This window comes from Scophthalmus maximus, chromosome 1 (assembly GCF_022379125.1).
Source record: "Scophthalmus maximus strain ysfricsl-2021 chromosome 1, ASM2237912v1, whole genome shotgun sequence".
NCBI lineage: Eukaryota > Metazoa > Chordata > Actinopteri > Pleuronectiformes > Scophthalmidae > Scophthalmus > Scophthalmus maximus.
In genome coordinates, this window is record NC_061515.1 from 29,727,501 (window position 1) to 29,754,473 (window position 26,973).

Sequence of the window (26,973 nt, forward strand, 5' to 3'; positions counted from 1 at the left end):
TCTCCATCCATCCCTCCATCATCCCCTCCAGTGGGCTGATTGCCCTGTGGCTCTGCCAGCCTAATCAGCCATAACATATGTGTGTGTTTGTGTGTGCTAGGCATGCAGGGATCACACACACACACACACACACACACACAGACACACACACAGGGATCTATGGAATGTGAGAAACTTTGATGGACGCTGTGTGTGTGCGAGACAGAGGAGGGAGAGAACCAGATGGGAAGCTGAGGGACAGATAGAGAATGGGGGATGGTTTTAGGAAGGATTTAGGAATTAGACGAAGGGAGTGTGTGTATGTGGGTTTTATTTGTGGGTTTTCTCTGTGTGTGTGTGTGTGTGTTTGTGTGTTTGTATGTGTGTTGAGAGACAGAGAGGGACCAAGATAGAGAAGATGATTCTGGCTGAACTGGTTCAAAAGAATGAACAGATGTGGAGACTGTTCAGGAATTGTTGTGTGTGGTGGGTTTGAGGAACAGAACCAGATAAACGAAAGCATGTAAGAAAGAAAATGGAGTTACGGAACGAATGAGAAGGAGAAGGAAGGGGGGGGGGGTTGAATATGGATTTCTTTTGGCTAATGAGAGTGATGAAGGTCAGAGGAGGAAAATGATTGATTCAAAGGTTGTAAGAGGGAATTCCCAAAAGTAAGATGGAAAAAAAGAATGGTGGATTGAAGAAATGGAAGAGGAATAAGAGTGGAATGTTTTTCTTTATCGTCTATGAATTAATATATATTAAAATTGCTTTAATAATAGCCCTTCCTCTGATAAAAATGCAGCCATGTCAGTAAATTGAGGTGGGATGCATACGACACACACACACACCAACACACACACACACACACACACACAGTGAAATATGCTAGCATGCACTGCGTCACTTTCTCACACACACACACATCGCTCTTCATTCTCATAAGCACTCTTCTCTCTCTCTCTCTCTCTCTCTCTCTCTGTCCATTGGAGATTAGCCTCCCTGTTGTCATGACAACCTTGGTTGTGCGGCTGAAGGACGGGGAGAGGGAGTCGACGGTTGTACAGCTGTGTGTGTGTGTGTGTGTGTGTGTGTCTTAGGAGTGTGTGAGACGGTGATAGTTAATCACCTACATCTTCCCATGACGAGTCGTCGTCATCTAGACTTCAGCTTTTTCTTTCCGAAGTTTTAAAAGTTAAATCCTCAGACATCTCAGAAGTTTCGAAAAGAAAAAAAGAAACGCATCATTGAAATCTACATCTACAAAGCGGCAGCACCTGAATCAGCAGTGAACGTGAAGAGATCAGAACAATGACCTTGTTGTTGCGAGATGATGCGAATCAGAGAGAGACTTTGTGTGAGAGTTTTAATCTGCGCGTGAGGACAGAGCGAGATAAGGAGTCGACGTAATGAATGATTTTTTTCCGTCTCTATTGACAATTCAAGGCGTCAAAAATATGTCAACATTTGTACATCAGCGCCTCCAGAGATAAAATGTAAAGAAGGAGCCAGACGGGGAGGTTGATTGTTCCATTTGAATACAATCTCATTTCAGGGGTTTTTCATGTTTTTATGAGATATCAGGGACCTTCATTATTTACTCATTCAACCTAGTGACAACGTGAGTCAGTAAGAGACAGTGGAAGTCTTTTTTTACCTCTACCCCCTTTCTTTTGTCCTGGGGAGTGATTATGAGAAGAGCCACTTCAGTGTTGAGGACTTTCTTGCTCCTCGTGAGGGCGATTTGTCAAGAATGAGAAGCAAAAAAGGCAGAATGAGGAGGTTTCTGTGGCTTCTGCAAAATCCGAAAGGACCTTTCGCACGTTCGGTGTCGAGGTCGAGGGGCTTCAGAGACACAAGGGTCAACTAGGGTGGAGGGAAACGTATTATTTATGAAGAGCACAGGCTGAAAACATGTTGATCCGCCGAGAGGTCAAATGAACAAACTCACCTGTTCAGGCGCAGAGAGAGAGAGAGAGAGAACTTGTCGTCTGCGTCGTTCAGGGAGGACGGCGTGTTCTCAGTTTGTGGAAACTGCAGCTCGGCTGCTTCTCTGCTCAGAGTCGGAGGCCGAGCAGGAGTTTTTTAAACCTTATCATGTCCATAGAAAGAAATACGTGTCAATGTGCTGTGCACCTCTTCCTCGTCACCATCCTCTGCCTCTATGGGGGGAAAAAAGAATTGAACTCAGGTTAATTGAAGAGTCGACTCTGTTTAACCGGTGACCCCTCGTGTCACCTGGCTGAAAACCCGGATAAGGTCCGTCACCGTTTCATTTTGTCTTCTGGGACATACAGAACACACCTTTAATCAGCTCTCGCGAGAATTTTAAAGATTTCATTGGATTAATGTGAATGTAAATTGACAGATTCATGTCTTTTCCATGGCTGCACTAGCCTCCGCGGTCGGCCCCCCAAACAGAAATGTGCAACACATCTGACTATACTGCTGTCAAGTTTCCATTCATCCATTTTTCTTCCGCTGATTCAATATTGTATTCGCATACGCAGGGTGTCCAAGACGTCCCGCGTCCCAGCCACGTCTTCCAGGCCCTCCCGAGGCCAGATGGGATACGAAGTGGAGGTCTGGGTCTACCTCTATAGGTCTCCTCCCAGTCGGACGTGCCCGGTGCACCTCCAGTGGAAGGCGCCCAGTAGGCATCCGGACAAGACGAACCACCTCAGCTGGTTCCTCTCGACTCGGAGGAGCCGCCGCTCCGCTCCATGACAGTGCTGCCTCCTGGCTTTGACTTATCCCACGGCCCTACGCACCGCTCTGGTGTCAGCCTGACTCAGAGGGGTTAACACCAAACTGCACCCGCAGATGTCTGATGTCATTAATAATCAGCGTGAGTAATGTGTAGGAGGAAATTTGTCACCTCAAGATATTTGAGGTGTGAAGAGGAATAATATTAGTCTTTTCTTCGTGGAGGGAACACGGTGTGTCTCTGAGGCAGTCAGCTGGCAGTGGTGAGAGACTGGTGGGAGGGCGGAGGAGCGAGGCACGCTGCAGCCAACGTATCAGACCCCACAATCTGCTCGCTTGTAAATATTTTCACACGGCCGAGAAGCAGTTGGGATCTTTCGTACACTGTGGGGTTCGAGAAGCACGCGGGAGAGAATGATCGAACACATTTCGCCGCCAGTTTTTGTTTATTGTGAGCAGATATCAAAGAGGAGTTAAAAAGTCTGTCGCTGGTTGTGTTGGTGCGTGACTGAGAAGAACCACACTTCCTCCCGCCGCTCAGTCTCAAAGGTCTTCGAGTGAACTTTGTCACAACAGATAGAGGCCGACACTTTGTGTGGTTTTCATTTTTCGAATCTCTGTGACTGACAGAAAAGGCAGTGGACGAACACAAAGGGACAAAAAAAAGGACATTTTCACGCACGACGGCGGGATCTGACTGGACTTGTAGTCGCTCCACTATGCGTGAATGGGAAGTAAGTTGAATTATTCGTTTGAGGTTTGGGGAAATACTCTATTTGGCATTCTTGCAGAGAGTTGGATGAGAGGATTGATACCACTCTCATGCTTGTATGGTAAATGTGAAGCTACAGCCAATCTTCATCTTACTTAGGCCAAAAAATGTCCACCTCTTGTGAGGGCGAAGTTATCGCTTTTTGAATTATTCTGTGAATTGACATTTTGGTTGTTTCCTAGTCCCCAGACTACGAGCCGAGGCTCCCCGTGTCAGAGAAGTCCAATCCGCTGACGCGTGACATCGACAGAGCTTCGGCCGGTTGCATCGTGCGGATGTTACAGGCCTGTGACGCCCAGATGTTTCAAGAAGAGACGGGAGCGACCTACCAGGTCCAGGTCATCCATAAACAAATGTGTCTGTATTATTCTTAATCAGTCCTTCGAGGAAACGATCATTCACATGTCATTTTTCAGAGGCTTCTGAGTGACCGAGTGGTGCAGACTGTGATGGAGGTCGCAAGGAGGGTGGAGGTCGTTCTGAAGGTGTTTAATCTCTGCCCACCGGTGTGTGTCTGTTGTTCAGTCAGGCGTAGGGGTGAAAGTGTGTCCTCTTGTTCCTACGACAGGAGCCTCAGGGCGGCCTCGTCGTACTGAGTGGATGTGGGACTTCCGGCCGACTGGCTTTTCTCACAGCGGTATAAATCATTTCGTTCCTCTCATTATTATTAATCTGATCAAATCTGTCTTGTCTTACGGAGAGTGACTTCCTGCGTCGTGTGTCGTGTGTGTCGTCAGTCGGGCTTCAACAGAGAGCTGAGGACGCGGGACCACAGCTCGCTCTTCTCCTACATCGTTGCAGGAGGAGACAGGTGCGCGCCGGACACAAAACAAGATTACACTCATACGATTGAAAAGCCACATTCAGCTATAATCCTGAAATATTGTATTTACTTTAGCCGCTTTTATTTTTAGCATCGGCCTCTTCTCTTGCTCTCCCACGCAGGTTATGCTCAAATGATAAAAATGCCAAAGCCCATTATGTTTATTTAAATGTTATTCTGTGACATCCTAAAACATGCCGTGGCAAGTTACAGAATCAAAAATAAGTAAGAAAGTAATATCATAAATAGAGCAACATATAATTAAATACATACTACAACATATGTAATTAAGTTTGCTATCATTAGCCACCACTTATTTCTATTATTTCAACATTATTTTGCCGAGAATATGTTTCAATAAAGACTCTAATTTACTCTCTCATTTTCCTCAGAGCCCTACTTTCTTCCCAGGAGGCTCCTGAAGACGACGCCAACTTGGGAATTCTCAGTTTGAAGAAGGTCAGGGACACAAATATAATATATGAATATATGTATATAAATATATACATTCTAGTGGAATATTTTATGAAGCAAAACATTTGACCACTGCATGTTTTTGATGCCCTGCAGGCGTGTGAGGGAAAGACGCGCGTCTTGTTCATCGGCATTTCCTGTGGATTATCTGTAAGAAGTAGTCACTGATATTGGTCAAAATCTGAATTCTGAGTCAATTTCTGAGCTTTTAAACTTGAAGATAACTTTGTCTGTGTTTGTCCGAAGGCTCCATTTGTGGCAGGTCAACTAGATTTCTGCCTGCAGCACCCAGAGGTTTACACTCCTGTACTGCTCGGCTTCAACCCCCCACATCAAGCCAGGTGAGTATAAACGTTCTTCAATCACACGCCATTGATATTATGTCCTGAAAATGTTGGTAATTTAGGAATCATTCGATATGAAATTGGATTTATTGTGATTGCTGTGTAGCGACGAGCCCATTCCAGGCTGCACGTTCACATTTCACAGTGTGGTCCAAAGGATGCAGGAGCTTGTCAGAAGGGAAGAGGCCTTCCTCATCACCCCGGCCGTTGGGGTAAGAGCGTCCACTTGTCCTCATCACGCTCTTGTACACACACTCTGGATCTTCCTCTCTATCTCAAACTGTTCAGGTTGCATTTGTGTCACGTCTGTGTCACGTGTGTGTGTGTGTGTGTGTGTGTGTGTGTGTGTGTGCGTGTGCGTGTGCGTGTGTGTTTTTTCAGCCAGAAGCCGTCAGCGGCTCGTCCAGGATGAAGGGCGGCAGCGCCACCAAGATTCTTCTGGATGTGATCTTGTCTGCTGCTCATGCTGCCACCTTCACCAACACGCCCATCACGTACAAGTACGCATGGCGCTGTGAAAAAAAACCCACTCACAGTCTCATTAGTACAATATTTAGTTTTAGCTGCGGCCCCTTGAATGAAATAGCGAGGCTTAAAGGAATAGTTTGACATTTTCTCGCTCTTACCCAACACTATCGATCCACTGTCCTGACCTGCAGTAGCCTCGTAGCACCTCTAGTCTCCGACTCCGCACCCGGAGGTACGACGTGCGGTTTCCTGAGTGCTTCTTTGTGTCGACATGTCTCACTAGCAGCCCCCTGACACCGTCCGGGACATGCTTTTCACATTACTCGTGATCTGTGGCATTTAGACTTGTCACTATCACTCTTTTCTTCTTCAAGCTGCCGGGGCCTTCATGTGTCTTTAATGACAATCTAACAACTGTGTTCTCGTCGTGTTTCCGTTGTGTGTTGCTGACCTCTGCAGGTCATTGCAGAAAAGAAGAGATTCAGTGGTTGTGTAATCACAGTTTACTGGATTGGTGACACCACTGATGTAGTAGTGGTAAATGCATGTGTCCTAGAACCAATATACATTATCGTGCTTCCACTTAAAGGGCTCTATTCCAATGGTCTAAGTGCACATTCAGGGTGTGGTGTCCTAATCCTCTTATGTTAGACGTGTATATAACGTGAGATTAAAAAGGGTGGCAGCGCCCCGACACGTGGGCGCAAGTTCAAGCGCTAAGTAACATGCATGAATCATTTTTATCCATAAATGTTCGTACCTGCCTGTGAAGCTTTTTTATTCTTTTTTCCTTTTCCATCAGGGGAGTCGTGCAGCACATGAGAGCGTACGAGAAAACTCTGGAGGTCACGTACGCTCAGAGTGAGGGCATCGCTGCTCTGGTGGAGGCAGCTGGACAGAGGTCAAATGTCTTATTTCAAACCTTTCCCTGTAATCTTACCTACGATGACCCGCACTGTATCAATAGCCACAGTGGTGGTTTCACCGCGCGCGATCGCGTGTATTGCTCGGTGGAAAGTCCTCTGAAACTCTTATTCCAGTGCTGTGTGTGTGTGTGTGTGTGTGTGTGTGTGTGTGTGTGTGTGTGTGTGTGTGTGTGTGTGTGTGTGTGTGTGTGTGTGTGTGTGTGTGTGTGTGTGTGTGTGTGTGTGTGTGTGTGTGTGTGTGTGTGTGTGTGTGTGTGTGTGTGTGTTACAGTTTGTGTCGTGGCAGGCGGGTGTGTTACCTGGGCTGGGGCTCCCTGGCGGTGCTGGGCCTCATCGATGCCAGCGAGTGTGAGCCCACATTTGGAGCAGGTGAGAGTGAAAGTGTGATGAGCGTCGAGGTGTTTTCTAATTAAAAATGTGCAAAAAAACACACACACCAGAATAGGAATGTGTGAGCGTCAATCTGACACAATTTCAATTTCCGATTGACATAGTAATTTTCAGATGACACATCTTTTTCATTTCCACGATGTGTGTGTGTGTGTGTGTGTGTGTGTGTGTGTGTGTACGCGTGTACGTCAGACTACGAAGATGTCCGTGGCTTCACGAGAGGAGGATACAGTGAGCTGAATAACAATGAAGGGCCCTTGACTTCGCTGGTACGTGAAGGGAAACAATCTGTTCCAACAAAGGAGGACAATTAATTAACATGAATGAACAAGGTGTTATTACAAATCCAGAACAATGGGCTCTGATCTGACACGATGCACCGTCACATTGTGTCTGACGGTGGATAGAAAAACCCCTGCGTCGTTTCTCTGAACCTCTCCTGCAGCAGCACGGTCAGAATGAGCCGCTCTGGACCCAGACCGTGAGAATGAAGCAGAAAAATGGATTCCAGCCGTCATTCATTACACTTGAGCTCTTTTTAAATGGTGACATGTCAAAATATCTGCTGTGAGAAAGGCCTGTTGTCCTTGAATTAGAAAGAAGTCCTTCCAGGATTAAAACATTTTGAAATCAGCAAGATTCAATTAAAACGAAGCCCCTGCACCACGTGTGTCTCTGCTGCATCTGACTCACAGATGAACCCAACACAGGATTAGTATGAAATATGAATTACCCCCCGCTGCACCTGCTTCACGAAACACCGTCGCACTTCATGTCTTCTTTTGATTACTCTGCTTTCATAGTCTTTTCATTAGGCAGCAGGTTCCCCGCATGTAGCCTTTTTGTAAATTTGCATCTTTCTATCTTTACTTTGTGAGATGAAACATTTCATATAAAGTTATAATCTCAACATGCGACTCTGTGAATAATAGAACAGCAGAGGAAGTTTACATCTACGCAGGATAATGTGAAATTTTCCAATCGCTTATCCTTGGAAATGTTCTCACCTTCTGAATTCAGCCGGGTCGACGCAAACTACTTTATGTGAAGGTAACAAACGGTGCCAGGCATAAATGCTTTAAAAATAAAGAAAAAGAAAAAAAGAATGGGTTTGATATGATTTAAAGCACCTGAAAGAGTCTTTTTCTTCTCAGTTATGTTAAAAATTCATGACTTAAGAAGCAACACTAAAAGTAAAAGCTTAAAAAACACATCCTTAGGTGTCAGTTATTGATTATTTAACAATCCAGCTCATAAGGACTGATGAGCAACCGACCCAAAACTGTCACCACATGGTGATTCATGTGGTGAAGAAGTTATGGCCTTTAAAATGGACATACCAAAGTAAGTGTTGGTTGATTAAATAAAAGGTGAATTCACAAATATGAATTTAAAAACTGCTCTGATAGGTTTTCCTCTCCTCCAGGGATCTCAGTTTTGCATCGCACACCAGGATTTTCTGCGTTTCGTTCTGCCGACTCTCAGCGACCAGGACACTGTTCTTCTCATCTACACGCAAGGTGAGACGACGTCGTTTGTCCAAAACACACACACACACACACACACACACACACGAGTCTTAACAGCTGCTGTCCACAGACGATGTGAGTGACGTGGTGACGTTGGCTCGGACGGTGAGGGGGAAGACGTCCAACCTCCACGCTGTTCATCATCACACTGACGAACACGCTGCAGCTGCTGCACAACAAGTATCTGTCTTTCTATCATTCTCTATATCTATACATCCACCTGTCGGTCTGTCTGTCTGTCTACATATTCATTTACTTATGAACATATATGTTATTCATTTATATATATCCGGCTCTATCTGTCTATCGATCTATCTTTTACAGGAGGACATCAATAAACTGTGTTTATCTACAGTGAGAGTCACTTGGTCGACAGCTACTTCAGAGAGCTTAGTGCACATGGTACGGCAAACACACACACACACACACACACACACACACACACATTGATTCAGTGACTCACTGGAGCATGATGATTATAGACTTTGCCTCATTTGCTGCTGTTTTTTCTTTTGCTTCCACTCGCCACCGACAGAGCACAGAGAGAGAAAAACCCCACACATGCTCAAAGACTGATTTCACCTTCATTCAATTTTTTTAATTGTTCTTCATATCTCATGTTATGCACATCAGCTCATGTACCCCTCTCTTTCTCTCTCAGCAGCGGGAGCTGTCCACCAAGCTGCTGCTGAACGCTGTGAGCACTGGAGCTCACATCTTAAAGGGGAAGATTTACCAGAACCACATGATCGACGTGCAGGTCACCAACAGCAAACTCTATCGCAGAGCCACACGTTTGCTCCAGGTACAAGGAATTACACCCTGACCCCCAATAGGAGCCTCCTGGTTTACCTCTAACACCTTTTTCCTTGTACGTATGACGTTTAAACTTACTGAGATTAGAGGAGACATTGAAGTGAAGCTCTCTCTCTCTCTCGCCCTCTTCTAGAAACTGTCTGCTCATCCTGAGCACAGATGTGAAGAAGCTCTTCTGAAGGCGATCCACCGCGTGGACGAGCTGACGGCGGACATCTCGTCCTCTGACGTCACCACACACGCCCACGCTGCCAGAGACAGGAGCACGGTGAGGAGGCGGCACGATGCTGGAGGAGTGGAAAGGTGGAGGAGGCAGGCTGTATTATATTTTCTGTGTGTGTGTGTGTGTGTGTGTGTGTGTGTGTGTGTGCAGGTGGTCCCTCTTGCTTTGCTATGCCTGTTGACTGGTTGCTCTCTCACGGAGGCGGAGTCTCACTTGGAGCAGGAGCCAATCATAAGGGAAGCCGTGGAAGCGTGGCTCTCATAACCGCCGCGTGACGTCACCATCCCTTCACACGTACAGTACATTCATTTGAATGTATAGAATAAAGCCTCTATTTTTATTTTGCACTCAGAGGTCAGAGGTGTTAGATTCACAGATTTCCAACGGCAGCGACAGTTTGACTTCTGGCACCTGGAGGCTTCAACTGCAAAACCATGTCTGAACACCGGGTGGCAGACTTGGACACATGCAAACCTCCATAATGCAGTCACCTGCAATGTACTGATAGTTTGTGTGTGGAAATTAAAAGTTTCATTTGAGAATATAGTACATGTAGTAAAATCAGGAAATTACAGTAATAAATATTAATTTTTATGCATCTTTTTCATCAATTTTCATCAATAGATTTGGTAATAAACACAATACATACTATAGCATTATGTGACTTAGGATAAAATGTTTAAAATTCATACCTGAGTGATGTTTGACGGGCACTGTCACCCTGTGTTCTGTGTAACAGCGTTCCAGAGGTACAGGATCTAGCGTAACGGTCCCCGTGATGTAAGTCAGCCTCAATCCCTCCATGGCACAACACACACACACACATGGACACACACACGGACACACACACGGACACAGGTACTGGATTAGTGTGACGTGTGACGTGTATCTTGAGAGCAGTTGAGCAGCTTTGGAAATAGATTTTGAGCCGAGCCAAACCCTATGTAGACATAGAGCGAACGCAGCTCGGCAAGGTAGAGTCTACATCAGACCTGGATCAGAAAGCAATTAACGCATAATTATAACATTTATATGAACACATGAATTAATAAAAAGCTGTACCTGTACACTGCTACTGAGGATTCTGTCGCTGCAATAGAGGGGATTTGATTTGTGTTGCTCAGAGTGATCAATTATTATATATATTTTTTAAACCCTCAAAAGCAGAATCTCTTATCGAGATTATTGTGAACATCCTGGATAATCCCCTCTCATGGTGGGACGATTCATTCAGTAGGAAATTGCTCTGATTAAGTGAAAATGGTTGTGTATCAGAAACCAGATATCATGTGACCCAAATGACCTGATGTTAAATTTAAGTAACAATGCACTGGTGAAATAATATGAGAATCACCAAGTTACGCATTTATTTTTATTGATTTCAAACTTTATTACATTCGTTTATTTTCTCGAGGTACACAATGTTCACCTGGTGATGTCACAGAGTGATGGACAGTCAAACGGACCAATAGCAGCATAGGCGCACACACATACATACACACACACACACACCCACACACACACACACACACACATACACACACCCTCTCTGTACCCCAGATTGGAGGCTTTCATCCAACTCAACAATAAGAGATAAACATGTGTTACCTTGTTCACACAGTGACAGTTTTCGGAATATCTCTGCTCCAGATGTGCAGCTGGGGTTAAGAAATTCTCATGGGTCTTACAGAAATCTGTTTTCCAGCTTTTTTTAAAGAGCAGTTTTGATCCATTGCGGTGTCTTTTACAGGCTCTCAGTTTCTGCTGCGACTAACTGAGAGAGAAGACGTCAGGGAACAAAAGATAACCAATTAACCGTGATCTCCCCCCTCGGTGTCTGTCAATCTACCCTCGTATAACCATGGATACAGTAAGGCCTCAGTAACACGCTTCACGCTGTCGTTCCACACGGCTGGTTGTACCAACCCCATCGGAATCTGCAGCATGTTTACATCAAACTGAATTCAGAAGTGCCGTCCGCATCAGACACAAAGAGGTGCTCTGTGTCACGTTGTGCAATCTCTACATTCCCAGGGTAAATAGATACTGTGGAATAAACACAGTATCACAGTAATTTGTCTACGTATATGTCATGAGGTACAGTTGCTGGAAAAGCATCTATGACGGAGGGAACGCATCAACAATCCAAGATAATATGATAAAGATGCTGAATTACAGCAATATATTTTTACTAGACAATTAATTATTCAAAAAAGTACCTGCTGAAAGTCAGATAATAAGATAGCATGTAGGCTAGAAACAAGTGCCAGCGAACCTTTAAAAGTTAAAATATATAGCACATAATCCGGCAACGTGTCCTTTCTAACTTTACGTCTTCTTAAAATAGATTAAACGAAGAACGTTGAGCATGTTAATTAGCTTTAGAAGTGTCAGGAGGCTAGCCAGGCTCGCTGTTCTGAGCCTTATGCCATCTGAATTAACAATGTTGTCGCTTTAACTTTGAAAAAAAGAAAACATGCTACCAAAATTCCTTCAATGTAATCAGATTACATTAGAAAGCTTGAGCACGTTTACACAGAGACCCCCTGAGAAAAGACGAGACAAAAATAAAATTGGACCGATACACGACCAAGAAGGGTTCTGTCAAACACTACTGACATAATCATTTAACATCTAACATATGTCTGAGGTACTTGGGTTTATTATTGGCTATATGATTCAATACATCATTAAACCTGTGGTCACATATTAATCACCCAAAGGTGTCACAAATGTGTTTTTTTGTTTCAAAAATAATCCTTTTTTTTACAGTGAAAACATACAATTAACTTCCAAATATTAGCAAATAACAATCACAGATATAACTCGTATGATTAAATAAGATAAGGTGGTGGTTTCTACATGAAAATCACCATGACTCCTACTCTGGATCCGGAGTGATAAAGTGCTTCAAGTGTTCCAGTCTTTGTTTTCCGTTACAGTTTTTTAACCTGCGCTACATAATTATCTCCGTGTGTGGACGGAGCGGGGGTTTCTGGGAGTCTTGGACCCTTTTGAAAGGTTGTGGATTCACACTTTAATGTTGTTTTATGGGGAGTTAAAAGTTATCCACCTCGACGTCGCTCTCTTTGGGTTTGCGACGTTTGATCCTGGCTGGCGACCGGCTCCTTATCTGTCTCGTGCCACCGCCAGTGGAAACATCCTCCGCCATTTTGGGCACTTCCATGGTGCTGACAGAAAGCGACGGGGAATCGGGGTGAACGTCCTCCAAGGAGCCGGGCTGGGACTCCACAGAGGTCCTGGTGAACTGATGGAGGAGGACACTGTCCTCCTTTGTGTTGCCGTTCACCTCCTCCTCCTCTTCCTCAGGCTCGATCTCCTCCACAGCCTCCTCCTCCTCGTCCCCGTCTCCCGTGGTTATAGCACCCTCGCGTCCGAACTCCTCCGCGCTGGTGTCACCTGGACTTCTCTTGTCTGTGTCTGAGTCTTCAGCATCGGCGTCCTCGCCCTCAGTCACGCCCTGGTCCTGAGGGTTCAACAGGATAACAGTCAATCATCTGTGCGGATTTGCAATTACGTAAATTGGGCACTGCTGGGGCAACCAAGTGAGACTTATCACAGCTACCAGTGATTTAACGTACACAGCGAGAAGAAATCTACTGGTTGGTGCTGGAATTAGTTTGACTACGGTTCTGTCAGACAAGGTGGGAACACATTTGATGACTGAAAAACAACAGCAGTCGTCCATCAGTGCGAGATCTGCGTTGCCTCCAAACAAAACAGATTTGTCCTGTGTGTCTAATTGGATAGCTAGATTATCTCTTCCCTCGGGCTTAGAGTTAGTGGCGAGGCTGCAGTGGGTCAGAGTCTTCTTTAAGGTAAAGCACTTTAACACCACGTTCAGTCACTCAGTTTAAAATAGGTATAACTCAGACTGGTATCCATGTGTCAGTAGCTTCTTAAGCAGGAACAGACACTTATGCTCCCCAATAAGTTCTATTCACACGGTTCAATTCAAGCTGTGAGAAGTTCACCTCTCCTCACAGTGTTTTCTTGTCTTTTTCACAGAATAATTTCTGAATTAGTTCCTGTTGCATTTGATTATTCTTACCTGTGTCGAGGCCATTTCCTGCTCCTCACTTTCTCCTCCCGTTGTCCCATCACGTGACTCCTCCTCTCCCGTGTCGTCAGCCCCGTCCTCTTCATTCACGGCATTGTCCTCCGTCTCCTCTTCTTGTCCACTTTCCCTGCCTGTCGTCGTCTCCTCCTCTTCCTCATTGTTTTCAGTGGTCTCTCCGTCACCTGCTGCCGCCTCTTTCACTGTCTCCTCGTCATTCCCCTCCTCCTCCTCAGTTCCTGTCACGTCCTCAGTGTCCCCTGCCTCATCTCCTTCTATATTTTCTTCATCCTCTACATTCTCCCCCTCTTCTTCCTCCTCCTCCTCCTCCTCCTTTCCTTTCTCTTCATCATCTGCTGTCTCATCTTCACCTGTGTTGTCGCTAGTTTCCTCCTCGTTTCTGGCAGATTGACATTGGCATTCTTCCTCCTCCTCCTCCTCCTCCTCTCCATTTACTGATGCCTCCTCCTCTTCTCCTGTTTCCTCAGCCCCTGTCTGTGCCTCTTCCTGCTCCTCATCTTCTCCACTATTTTCCTCCCTTTCGGTTCCTTTCTCCTCCTCCTCATCTTGTCCTATCTCCTCGTCCTCCTCTGGGATCATCTCCTCTAAAACAACCTCAGCTTTAAAATCCTCTTTGGTCTCCTCCTCTTCCTCCTCTTCCTCACACACTACCTCCAAATTCCTCCCCTCCTCTGTGGACGCTCTCTCGCTTTCCACGTCCACAGTTTGGGGCGCGGCAGCAGGTGCGGGCGGGCCTTTCTTTAGCTGAAGTATCTTAAGGAGGTCAAACTCCATCATCACCGGTGCTTCTGCCGCATTTGGGTTTTCTTTGAGAGGCCGGGCGGCCATCTTCTTGCGGACGCATGCATCGCAGGGGCAGTAGTCATCTTCGCTTCGCTGGTCACTGAACTCGGCCGTCATCTCTCCATCACTGAGCGAGTCAGCGGTTTTCACGGATTGGTTCTTCATGACCTGAGAAATACATCAAACATCACCTTCCTGCATGCAACCAGCAGTATTTGGTTAGATGAAAAGAACATTTGTGGTGGATTTACCTTTAAAATTTGACGCCTCTTCTCTGTCATGGTGGACTCCCGCGAGAGGTTCCCTCCTCGGGGCGGCCGCGGTGACCTTCCCCCTCTGCCGGCTCGACTCTGAATCTTCTTTATCTCACGTTCGACGCTGCTCTCGATGCGCCGACTCACCTCGTCCCTGAGCTCAGTGATCATCGTGTCCAGGATGAGGCTGTCGTCCAGGTCCCAGCGAACTTTAAACTCTGCCATGGCGTTAATGTAGTGGTTTATAAACTGCTTCTCCACTTTCTTCAGAAGGTGGAGGACCCAAACTGGGTCCGGCTCTCGGGATTGTTTTTTGGACAAGGGTGCTCGCAGGACCGTCGAGGTTGTGCCTGAGCTGGTGTCCTCCACTGTGTCCTGCTCATTGTCAGTGGGGGAGCTGTTGTTGCCAGAGCTCTTGTCTGAGGAGGAGGGGTTCTCCGTGGCTTTGGGGCTGTCCAGACTCGGAGGAACTGTACTTTGTTCTTCACTCTGCACCTGCTCCTCTGCTACGACCGGCGTTGCTTGCTCTGTGGATGACCCCTCGGGCTCTGCCTCAGCTTCCTTATCTCCTGCCTCTGTATTTATTTCCTCACTCTCCTCTACAACTTTCTCCATTCCATCATCCTCATGTAAAGATTCTGTCTCTTTTGGAGACGTCTTATCTCCACCTTGAATTCCATTCTCCTTTCCTGACCCGGCAGAGCCACTGCTCATGTCCACCCCAGACGAGGACCTTGGTGGTGTCACCTGCTCCGTGCCAATGTCCTTCACCTTCTTGGCCTGAATGTCGCTGGGTTCAGTGAGCCAGAGGGACTGAAGAATGGTCATGATGTCTTCATACTGCTGGTTGGGGGTTTTCTGTTGGTCACAACCTGGACTCACCGCAGGCTCAATGAGCTGGAGCTGGGCCAGACAGTCCAAGAACCCTTGGGCGGATGTGCTCAGTCTACGACCATAAACTGGAGACACCTACAGAAGACAGCAAATATACAATTTATACAAATATACAACAACCATTACATGCAGCCCTAATGGTTTCATCCAAGAGATACAGAACTGACAAACTGGCTTTTGTGATTATAACAAAAAATAGAACACGACTGTCACATGATCACAAAGACTCTTTGGATTACCTCTGGCATGCTTCGGCATCGGCCCAGAGAAGAACTCAGAAGAACCTTCATCACGGCCGTGGAGGATTGCCAGTTCCTGGGCAGAGACTCATCCCTCAAGACAGTGTCAGGGCAAGAAATCCCCATCGCATCACCTGGAGCTGGATCAGAACTCCTCTCCCCCTCGGTGATGTCACATTGCGCTTCTCCCTCTTCGGCCTCAGGTTTCTGCTCCTCGTCCACTTTGTCATCTGCAGCACTCGTCTCCGTTGCTGCCTCTTCTCCAGCTTTCTCTTCCACCTCCTTCTCCAGCTCGACCTCTTCCAGCTCGTCGCCAAGCGCCAGCAAGCTGCTGTTCGCAGGAATGCTCCGCAGCCAGTCGTTAACCACCTCGATCGGAGAGGCATTGGGAAGAAAGGCAGGTGTTAGTTCTCGCTTCTCCTTTGGATCCTTCGGGTTCCTTACTCTCTGACATCTTGCACTTTTCTCACTCCCCGTTTTGTTGCTGGCTCTGCTGGCCTTCGACTGCGGACATGTGGTCATGACTTCCTTCAGCAGGTCAGCAGCGGAAAGAGATTGAGACAGGATACTTTCACTACAGGTTTCCACTCTGCTGCATGGTCTGGAGCTCTGTAAGGGACCGGGGCTAGAGGGTTTTAGAAGTGTTTCTTTCTTTTCCACATTGCCTCTCTCGCTTCCTGCCTTAGATTCGGCCTTGTGAGCTTTGACTGGATTCAAACTGTCCGATACGACAGAATCTGCTCCTTTACTTTGCTTCGAGGCTTTTGTTTTTGACCCCGATTGAGCTGAAACTGCAGTTTCAGGCCTGAGGCAACATGGACTCTTGGAGTGAACACTGGTCGTCCTGTCGTCTGCAATGTCCTCTTTCCCGTTGACCTCACTAGCTGGTCTGCTGGGGGCATCCGGGTTGCTAGCTTTTGTCGTTGAAGCAGACATCACACTTTCTGATTGAAGGTCATTTCCTGCTGGGCTTGCATTAGCATGTTGCTGCTCTTTAGACTTCCTGTCAGGCCTATTGGCTGCTGCTTTGACACTACAGTTACAGGAGGACTTGCGAGACCGGCCGCTTTTGGCGGTGAGTGCGCTGGCTGCTCTTTCTGTTTCCTGCTCTTCACCTTCTTCATCTCCACCTCCACCCCCTCCTGGAGTTTCAATAGTGGGGATATCGACTGCTGGGACACCGTGAGACATACGGCTTTTATTGCCATTATAGTTGGCCCCTGTTCCTTCCACATCCTCCTTCGCAGCAGACCTCCGTGGGCTTTTGGGGACATTGGATGCTGTTTTCATCCGGCCCTTACTCTCGTTGTTTGTGTGAAACGAAAAACTGGACTTACCACTGTCTGAGTCAGCTGTTTCTTGGTCTTCTGGTAAACCAAGAGACACTGACCCCGATGAGCATCGACTCAGCGGTTGCTCAGTGCCTCCTGATTCCCTCCTCTGTCTTTTGGAAGAGGATGATAAAATGCTCGCAGCCTTCTCAGACGCCTCCTCACCTTTAAGCTCCTCACTATCTTCCTCTTTCTCCAGGTCCTTATCCTCCCCTTCCTTTTCCTTCTTCACATTCTCGATGGCTGAAGCTGCTCCAGAGTGACATTTGGACCTGCCGGATTTAGCAGAGGTTGCAGAGTGAACTGACAAGGCACTGGGCCCTCTGGGGGAGTGGATCCTTGAGGAACGAGTTCTCTGGGTTGAAAGCTTTTGGCCGAGAGAGTGTTCAGGTGATTTCACTTCCTTTTCATCAGTATCTGTTGCTTCAATAACATCAATATTGGCTGTTCCATTGTGGTTGGATGTACTTTTAGTTTTTCCTGATTTAGCAGATGCAGTGCTTGGGGCTCTCTCTGTCGTCTCATTCCCCTCTTCATCAACCCCTTCCGGTGTGTTAATGATCACAGCGTTTGGACTCGGTGACACTGATTTGAGATTCTTGCTACTGGACCTCACTGAAGATTTTGACTTGACAGACATGGCACTAGCAATCCGCTCTTGACCTTCATTTTGCTTCTCCTCTCTGTTTGCAGATGCTGCAGCGCAGTCTGATTTCTTTGTATGTTGAGACTTTGCAGAAGAAGCTGATTTAAAAGATAAAACACTGGCAGTTCCTGTGTTGCCATTACAGTTGGACTTGCATGACTTGTCAGATGTGTTTGATATGTCTGATCTGGCAGATATTTGACTTGATGCCCTTTCTTCTCCATCTCCCTCAGCTTCTGACCTCTCAGAAGCTTTGGTGGACCTATGGGAATTCTCAGACTTGGCTGACATGGCACTCGCTGCCCTCATTTCCACCTCTGTTCCTTCTTCATCAACTCCCTTAGCACCCGGAGATTTTGCATTTGTACAGTGACTGCAAGTGGACCTATGAGAAGTACTGGTCTTTGCCGAAACACTTGATTTATTCGATTTAGCTGACAGGGCACTATCTGGTCTTCCAGAAAGTCTACTGGGAGTTATGTTGTTTGTCCCATCATCTTCCACAGCTGTATTGTTAGTTGGGGACGCAACTTTAGGACTTAATGGACAGTTGGACTTGTGAGATTTGACTGAAGTACTGGTCTTTGCCGAAACACCAGATTTGGCTGACAAGGAGCTGATAGCTCTCTCTATTGCATTCTTTCCCTCTGCTTCCTCTCTTGTTCCAGACCTTCTGGACATGGCAGACAAGTTGGACTGAGCGGATGTGGCGCTGGGGCTCCTCTCCTCCTCTTTGTCAGCTGCGACAGCAGCGGCACCATTACTGCAAGACTTGTGTGACCTATTGGACCTGCGGCTTGTTGCAGAGATGCCACTCGGAGCCCTCTCTTCCTCTTGTACTGCTGCTGCAGGATTGGATGTTCTGGACATGACACTCGATGTGTCCTCCAAGACATGTGATACTGCAGAGAAGCTCCCGTGGCTGGTGAGGTTGGTCTTGTTGGATTGCGTTGACATAGCTGAGTCGTCCGAGCCATCGTCATAAGTGTCATTCTCCTGCTCGGCGAGAGGTGAAACAGGGTTCGAAGCGACTTGGTGGGAATGATGAGACCTACGTGATGCTGTCCCGTTGGAATCAGATGTGACCCCACGTTTGCAGCCCCTACAGTTAGGGCACACACTCGATAGCCCTGATTTCTGAGAGCCTGCTGAAAGTCCCGTGTGACCAGACAAGCCACTAACAACCCTATTTACTTCTTCATCCTCATTATCTGCTGCGGCCTCTCCCTCTAATTTTAGGATCTGGTCTTTGCCGGACCTGCAAGAGGCTCTGCTCATTTTGGACTTGGCGGTGGGAGCCCTATCCGTCTCCTCTGCTTCAGCTGTTGAGCGTGGCGTGACTGCTCCACAGTGACAGGAAGTAGCTACAGATACGGCCCTGCTGGATCGCTCTTCACCGTCCCTGTTCTTTTTGTGTCCCAAAGAGTGGACGGAAACTGCAGAGATTTTGCTTGATGGCTTGTCATTGCTATGAGAGCACTGTGACACGCTGGGTGGCAGGTCATCATCCTCATCATCCTGGTCCTCTTTCAGTGACTGCAGGACATGTGAGGAGCTGCTGACCGTAGACAGCGGGCTCTCCGCCTCTTCCTCCATCAGCTCATCCTCGACGGACTTGCTGCTGAGCGGTCGTAAGTTGCTATCCATGGCCACTACTTCGCTGCGGCTGCAGCAGCGGCTCATCCTGCACACCTCCACATGGGTGTCTCCGACCTGCTCCACCTCCACTCTGCGTTCAACCTGCTCCGTCACACACATCTCCTCCTGGATCAGCTGGCTCTGCTCCGAGCCTGACCCTCTTCCACAGCCGGAGAGCTGCGCTCGGCAGTGCACCACTCTCCTGGAATTACACGATGAAGAGGAGCTAGAGGAGTTTGTATGTCTCATTATAGTGTGGGTGTGGCTAGCAGCATGTGGAGGCCGGGGTGGGATGAGAGGCCTTTTGCGGCTGTGTGCTGGATTTTCCCACAGGTCGTACTGCTGCTCCTGTCGCTGGTGACAACAAGGGCAGTGGTTTGCTTCCAGAGCTCGCTGCAAAGCTTGGCTGGAATAATCCACTCCCTCCGGGTCGAATGACATGGAGTCAGGATCAGAGCAGCTCTCTGATTGGCCCTTGTGCAGGTACTGGGTCTGGCCCTGGCTCAACGGGCAACAGTCATTGGTCAGAGATGGGGATTTTTTAATCTCTGTGGACCATTGTATGGTCTCGTCGTTGTGGAGACGAAAACGCACTCTCATCTCCACTGAGAGGCTGCCGTCTTTATTGACAAGCACACGCTTTTCAATGTCATCATTCATGATAGCCGGTCTGGCCTGGGAGTAGGAACTGACACCGTGACCGCCGTATGATTTCTCTGAAGACACAGAGAAATGGGTGGAGCGGTTTGAGTCAGAACGCGGATGGATGATGCTCTTTTTGGTTTCCAGACCAAAGTTCACTGAAAGAAGAGCAAGAAAAGTACATTTAAGGTTCACTATAATTTCAAATTTTTCATACAGCTTTTACCACGACAAGCTTTTTGACCAGACAACTTACCATTTTTCTTGCTCTCATGCACGTCGCTGTACTCGCTGGCTCTGGACTGAGCTCCGTGAGGCGGAGATCTCGCCCCTTGAGTAGCAGGAGATCGGGCACCGTTTCCAGGAGTCCTGGGACCAAGAGCGGGCGACCTGCTGTCCAGACCGGGCAGTTTTTCCTCTGAGCTCTTCTTGATGAAGTTAACCAGCATTGGACTGAACGCCTCCCGGCCGACACACACCAACACACCGGGGCAAGTCATCAGGCTCTGCACGCTGTCAATCTGGAGACAAATTCACACAGTGAGGAGTTTCCCTTGTACCGAGTATCTTCTGCCATGCGACGCACATGAATTCACGTCTTACCTTGCGTCCCTCTGCAGTGTAGAGCTTGCGAACATGAAACTGCATCACCTCCGACACTTCATCCAGAAAGGCCCTCAGGCTCCTGGTCGACCTCCTGCTCAGCACCACGCTCCTCCTCATGCCCGGCTCGCTGTTCTTCACCAGCAGGATTCGCCGCTGCCTGTAAGGTACGTGGCTCGGTGGCGTCGCAGACGAGGTTTCGGGCCGGTGGGGTCTGCGGTGGTGATGGTACCAGATGCTTGGGCCTTTGCTGGCCAGTTCCATGTTGATTGGCTTGGCGTGGCGCCGGTCAGAGCACAGGTAGCAGCCGCCATCCTGGAGCTGCTCGAGGTGTCTGATGGTGTTGGTGCCGCGGGGGGTGGTCACAGTCCGCACACCAAACGGAAGGGGCACCTGAATGGGGACGGAAATAATCACATTCAGATACAGTACAGAGTTTTATCATCAGCAGGATAACGCTTCTTAAAAAAGGTAGGCTTCGCTGTAGATCAAGAAATGTGTTGTAGAAAGGAATACGAGGGATGTCTAGAGCAAATGCTGTTGCCAAGGGGACAATTTGAAAGTCAGCTTCAAAAGAAGTCTCCACACCACAGCTCTGTCCCACTAACCTTTTGGGAAAGGTCGTCCAGCAGGGCGTCGAAACATTTGAAGCTGCGCTTGTGTATCGCCATCCTGACGCCCCCGAACTGGCTGTCGCCGCTTTTGTAGAAGGTGATCCGCTTTGCCGGCGTGGCTGTGGTCACATGGGCGGGGCGTGAGTTGGAGGGTGGCGGTGAGGGGAGGGGGGAGGCATGTTTACACGGGGGCCGGGGGTCCCACATCCCCGCCTGGACCGAATACATGCTGCGTTCTCACACACACCTGAGGAACAAAGACGAACACACAACACTGGATTGAAAAAGGAGTCCTTTCAGTTTCACACAAGTTGTAATCGGGGTGCTGATGTTTCAGGACAGGACGTCCACTGACAGGACGACCAGACATATCAGGGTGGCAACATCAAACGTCTAGAGCTAAAGACAGTTCTTCCCACAGGCGGATATATTTAGCACGCAGCTAGAAATCCTAATTGGACCGGACGGAATAAGTTTCTATCCTGTTCCTGAACAGTGAGTATACAGTAAGCTTGCTTGCATAATGCACTGTACGTAATTCATACTGTCTCACTTTGTTATTTTGACCGATACGAAGCTTACTACTAACCCAGGATGGCAACAAATACAAACATCTTGTACAAGAACATCAGAATAACCAACCACAATGAAAACAGGTCCAGTCTGAATCAGAAGAGGGAGGCTAAAGACTGACACCTCGCTTCTTACATTCCATCAATGTTAATAATGGTAGTCGTGACGATTGAACATGATGACATTTTTAAAAAAGGTGAATGTTATCAATGGGCTCATGAGGGTTTAAAGTCCCATGAGACTTTAGACTTAAGGACAAATCAGTGTTCTTAGCTGTCAAGGTGACGGTCTGGATCTTAATCCCACTGCAGCTCTGTCTTAACAACCCAACATCTACAGTCCCTCCACCCACCCATCATCCATCATCCATCCACCCATCATCCATCCATCCATCATCCATCCATCATCCATCCACCCATCATCCATCCATCATTCATCCATCCATCCATCATCCATCCATCATCCATCCATCCATCCATCATCCATCCACCCATCATCCAACCATCATCCATCCACCCATCATCCATCCATCCATCCATCATCCATCCATCATCCATCCACCCATCATCCATCCATCCACCTATCCATCCATCCATCCATCATCCATCCATCCATCCATCCACCCATCATCCATCCATCCATCATCCATCCACCCATCATCCATCCATCCATCCATCAGCCATCATCCATCCACCCATCCATCATCCATCATCCATCCACCCATCCATCATTCATCATCCATCCATCCATCCATCCATCATCCATCCATCCACCCATCCATCATTCATCATCCATCCATCCACCCATCCATCCATCCATCCATCCATCATCCATCCATCCATCCATCCATCCATCCATCCAAAGTGTTTATGCTGCACAAGCGACAGGCGAAGCTTTGAGTTATTTTCTTTGCTGAAGCTAAAATATGAAACTTAATCCAACACTGTTTGAGTTAATTTTTCTTTCTTCACTTACACTATTATAAGCCCCGCCGTTCTTCTTCTCCTTCATATTTCCAAAACATTTAAGAGTCTATAAATGTGAAGAAGGGCTGCAACTACTATTATTATGATCAGGTAATGTGCAGGTTAATTTCTCGAATAGCGGATTTTTAAAGTGTCTGAGACTCGAATGATGAATTCAAATCACTTGTTCAAACAAGGGCAGTAAATTCTCACATTCCATCAAAAAAACCCTGCAATTTTAATTAAATATATTATGCAATTGATACGAAACACAAACAACACAAGATTTAAACGCAAAGTTTTCTCTTGAGCCACATGCACACAGTTAGAATAGCAAAATAACAAATAATCAAGTGACAGATACCTATAAAAGCTACTTTACCATTATATAAGCAGAATTAGATCCATTTACAAGTGAAAAAAATATATATTATTATCACCACATTTAAGCTTCAGACTCTTCTTTATAGTAGCAAAAGCCAATACAGAAACATTCTTACCACTAATTAAGACAATTGAAATCATTGTAGAACTATTTAAGAACAATTTCTAACACTAATTTGACCATTTTTTTAAGTGTACTTCTATTAATCGCGTACTCACATATTTAGGGAACATGGTCCAAGGAGACGTGACAAGGCTGGAGGGGAGCTGGTTCTATATCCGAGCAGGGTCACTGCATGTGTGTGAGTGTGTGTGTGTGTGAGATCTTCTCTGCAGCCCGAGATGAGCTGTAGCTACAGCAGAGCCCCCGGCTCCACGGCTCTCAGGGTAAAATGGCAGTCGGTAATCAGGTGCCACCGAGGAGGGAGGGGCGGAGGAGCGAGGGGACAAGGCTAAGGATAGAACGGAAAGCCTGCTTAAGAAGCGGTGTGTGTGTGTGCATGTGTGTGTGTGTGTGTGTGTGGGGGACAAGGACGGGGGTTGCTATGGAGGCCAAGATGGTGGTGAGACAAGGGATGTTCTTTTGAATGTCCAACTTGACCTGGAGAGGAGGAGCAGGCTGATCTGTCACTTTGATGAATTTTTCCTTTAACTTATGAGGATGATGTTTATCAAGGATGAGCAAAAAATGTAAAATGGATAGTACGGCACATGCCTGTAACTGACATGTTACCACAGTTAGTTTTGCTGGTGAAGAAAAAAAAGCTGATGGTTGCCGAACAAATTTTGGGGGATGAAATTGCAAGTTTATCTTTTATCTGCAAGTTTAGTTCATTGTCTGTTTGATCAGCAGGATACAAGCTTTTACTTTGAAATCAGAGATATTAGATTTCCAGAATGTATTGAACCGTCTTTGTTTGTCTTCCTCACACACACACACACACACACACACACACACACACTAGTAGAGGATTGTAATTACAGACAGTCTGTCTGGCAGCAGGGCGCCTCCTGTCAGGAAATCACTGAAAACACCGACTGCTCCTATTGAACCGTGTCATCGCAAAACAATTATTATCAACGTGAAGACCAGTTAACCAGCACAATTTAAAAAAACAACTATTTACAATGTATCTTCACACCTTATATTTTCCACATTGAGTTATTTATTATGTGACTGGTTTGGTTTGTTTGTTTGCAGGATATCTCAGAAAGTTACAGACGGATTTGCATGAAAACTTTCCTCAGTGTTGGAATAAGTATGTAAAAATAAGATAATATTCATTTCCCTTTAGTTAAATATAAGTGGCAATGCTGTGAAGAAATTATACTCCAAAGCTGTGTTAACTTGGTAGTGAGGTACAAAAAGAAGAAGAGTAATTCATTCTCTGGTTGATTTCGGATGAGCCCAATTAAGTTCAGGTGAATCTTAAAGTTTTGGGGTTTGAATCTAAAAAATAAGCAAAAAAGTGAAGGCTTGTTAACATATGATTAAAGTCCTTCAAACTTTCAGATTCAAAAATGTCTCTTGATGCTGTTCAGGAAAACCCCACTGCAAAGTTAACTCAAGCTGCTTTTTGGTATGTAAGTCTTTAGTGAATAAAAATAAGAGATCTTGTCTTATTGAGCAAACGGCCGCATCAGTCAGACTTTATGTAACTGGTATTTCATCATTCTGTATCTTTCTCCACAGCATCACTGAGAGACGGAGAGAGAGAGAGAGTAGGAGGACCTGAGGGACTTCAGTCAGGGGCGAGCAGGGTCCCAGGCATCAACGTGAAGCGTCAGGCAGCCGGAAAACTGGGAAGCTGCTGGTTGTTAAGAAGGTAAACAACCCGGAACCTGGTGGAGGATTCAGGGAACAGGCGGAAATACAGGAGCACATCCTGCAGGAGCCATCATGTTCAGATTCGACTCCCATTCCTCAACGATCTGGAGAGAGCTGCTGAGATAGTTTGCCCCTGTACGTTTGTTCGTCGGTTGGTTGGTTCATTTGTCAGCAGGAATACGCAAAAACTGGGTGAAAGGATGGAACACGGGCCAAGAAAGAAGCCATTCAATGTTGGAGTTGATCCAGGAATTTCTTTTAACATGGTGAGAATAGTATGTTTTTTACATTTTGGAGAATCTCAAAGGGAATAATCAGACAAAATATCTGAAAAATATCTGAGAGTTTGTGCAATTTGGTGCAGCTTGATTGACTTTAACGGACCGTTGAGCCTCGGTAGTGGCTTTTGCTATATTTTGTAGAAATGTAAAGAAAAAGTGAGTGAACTTCAAACGGATCAGAGATTAAATGATGTGTGGCCTACTTTTTGTGCTCAATCCCTCCTGCTCCACCTCTTATCCCATCAGCAGGTGTGTGTGTGACTCACCTCGTCCTCACAACTGGACCACAGGCACACACACATATGAATATACCATTAAAGAACACACACACACACACACATGAATATACCATTAAACAAAACACACACACACACACACACACACACACATGAATATACCATTAAACAAAACACACACACACACACACACACACACACACACACGAATATACCATTAAACAACACACACACACACACACACACACACACACACATGAATATACCATTAAACAACACACACACACACACACACACACACACACATGAATATACCATTAAACACAACACACACACACACACACACACACACACACACACACATGAATATACCATTAAACAGAACACACACACACACACACACACACACACACACACCAGGAAGGAGTTAAAATGACAACATGACTTCACAGGCTCACACAGAAAAGCCTTTGCAGCCACTTCACTTCTTCAGGGGAGCAACAGGATTCGAGAGGAACAAGAAAGAGATGAATCTCACCTGTGTGGACGCATCTCGACAGGAATGATGGTGGGTCAATAGTTCCAGGGGAAAATAAATGATATTCAGAAATGAAAGTGAGGAGCGGCGGTGATCATGGACCGAGGTGTGGACCGGAGGCTCCGTCCTCCACATCATCCAAAGCGTAAATACGCGCTCCGTTTCCACAGGGACGTGCGTAAACGTGCATCAAGTCAGAGGGTTACACACCGGAAGTAGACTGATTCACACTTCCAAATTAAAATGTGAAGCTCAATTATGAATCAGAATTGAAAGAATCTTCTCAGATAACCAGATGTGTCTGTCCAAGGTCCAACATCCCCAAAGAATTGACTTCAATTCAATTGTAAAAGAAATATGAAGGTGGAATTTCGAGAGCAAACTTATCTGGATACAAATTTAAATTAAATTAAATATCCGGAACAAATTGAAATCATTGGTGACAAAAGCTCCAACATTCATTTTTAGGAGATAAGTTTTTGTTGAGTATAAAGTGTTGTGTAAAGTTTTTAAACTTTGTAATGAGTCTAATGAAGAGACGTTTGACAATTCAGCTACTCCAAGTTTTATTTTTAAAGGGACAAACGGATATAGTATTTCTAATAAGTGAATTTTAAAGTTGAGGGAACCCTCTGTGATCCCCCTCCCCTTTATTTCCTGCAGAACCAGAGGAGGTGAAGAAGAAGAAGAGGAGGAAGAAGAAGAAGGGGAGGAGGAGGAGTGGGATTCATGTTTAATCGGATTAGATCTTCTTGAGCCATCTGCTGCCCCGGACTGATTAAACCGAGTTACCAGACAACAAACTCCCCGTCAACACGCACATGAACAACAGGTGTCCCCTGAACGCACCATGCGGCCGCAGCTCTGTTGTTTCACACTGTTCTGTGAATGATTCGTTAAATTAAATTAAATACAGCTTAAATACGTATAAATTTAATCATTTAAAGTACATTAATGGGACAGAAATGTCTCAGA

At 46.4% G+C, this 26,973-nt stretch overlaps 2 protein-coding genes across 3 annotated transcripts in view; one reads left to right on the forward strand and one right to left on the reverse strand.

The window, feature by feature from the left end:
- The window catches only part of gckr (glucokinase (hexokinase 4) regulator), a 15,915-nt gene extending 5,737 nt beyond the window's left edge, over positions 1–10,178 (forward strand). Inside the window, exons 2-21 of the mRNA XM_035631430.2 lie at positions 2,490–2,827; positions 3,316–3,419; positions 3,640–3,789; positions 3,874–3,942; positions 4,026–4,094; positions 4,195–4,268; positions 4,673–4,739; positions 4,851–4,904; positions 5,001–5,095; positions 5,205–5,310; positions 5,480–5,598; positions 6,369–6,467; positions 6,764–6,861; positions 7,075–7,151; positions 8,309–8,402; positions 8,482–8,591; positions 8,736–8,813; positions 9,073–9,216; positions 9,361–9,495; positions 9,601–10,178. Coding sequence (XP_035487323.2) covers positions 2,803–2,827; positions 3,316–3,419; positions 3,640–3,789; positions 3,874–3,942; positions 4,026–4,094; positions 4,195–4,268; positions 4,673–4,739; positions 4,851–4,904; positions 5,001–5,095; positions 5,205–5,310; positions 5,480–5,598; positions 6,369–6,467; positions 6,764–6,861; positions 7,075–7,151; positions 8,309–8,402; positions 8,482–8,591; positions 8,736–8,813; positions 9,073–9,216; positions 9,361–9,495; positions 9,601–9,714 — 1,881 coding nt within the window. The 5' untranslated portion in view covers positions 2,490–2,802 and the 3' untranslated portion in view covers positions 9,715–10,178. The remainder of the gene's footprint in view (positions 1–2,489; positions 2,828–3,315; positions 3,420–3,639; positions 3,790–3,873; positions 3,943–4,025; positions 4,095–4,194; positions 4,269–4,672; positions 4,740–4,850; positions 4,905–5,000; positions 5,096–5,204; positions 5,311–5,479; positions 5,599–6,368; positions 6,468–6,763; positions 6,862–7,074; positions 7,152–8,308; positions 8,403–8,481; positions 8,592–8,735; positions 8,814–9,072; positions 9,217–9,360; positions 9,496–9,600) is intronic.
- Positions 10,179–10,817: 639 nt separating this feature from the next.
- Positions 10,818–26,380, reverse strand: rp1l1a (rp1 like 1a). Of its 2 annotated transcripts, none has more exons than XM_047327716.1 (8): positions 25,999–26,380; positions 21,188–21,440; positions 20,580–20,972; positions 20,233–20,497; positions 15,720–20,134; positions 14,584–15,555; positions 13,523–14,500; positions 10,818–12,937 (listed from the first exon to the last, which is right to left on the reverse strand). In XM_047327716.1, the coding sequence occupies exons 2-8, from the start codon at positions 21,419–21,421 to the stop codon at positions 12,509–12,511; spliced, it is 7,686 nt and encodes a 2,561-aa protein (XP_047183672.1). In that variant the 5' UTR covers positions 21,422–21,440; positions 25,999–26,380; the 3' UTR covers positions 10,818–12,508. The 2 variants fall into 2 exon arrangements, with proteins under 2 accessions (XP_047183672.1, XP_035488045.2); XM_035632152.2 differs by lacking the exon at positions 25,999–26,380 and adding an exon at positions 23,335–23,970.
- Between the last annotated feature and the right edge of the window lie 593 nt (positions 26,381–26,973).

Excerpts from the sequence above, each read along its gene's own strand:
- rp1l1a (XM_047327716.1), bottom strand. The coding sequence starts at position 21,421 with ATGTATTCGGTCCAGGCGGGGATGTGGGACCCCCGGCCCCCGTGTAAA. Across the intron at positions 14,501-14,583 it reads AGAGGCGTCAAATTTTAAAG|GTCATGAAGAACCAATCCGT; the intron begins GTAAATCCACCA and ends TGTATTTCTCAG. Across the intron at positions 12,938-13,522 it reads AGGAAATGGCCTCGACACAG|GACCAGGGCGTGACTGAGGG; the intron begins GTAAGAATAATC and ends TTGAACCCTCAG.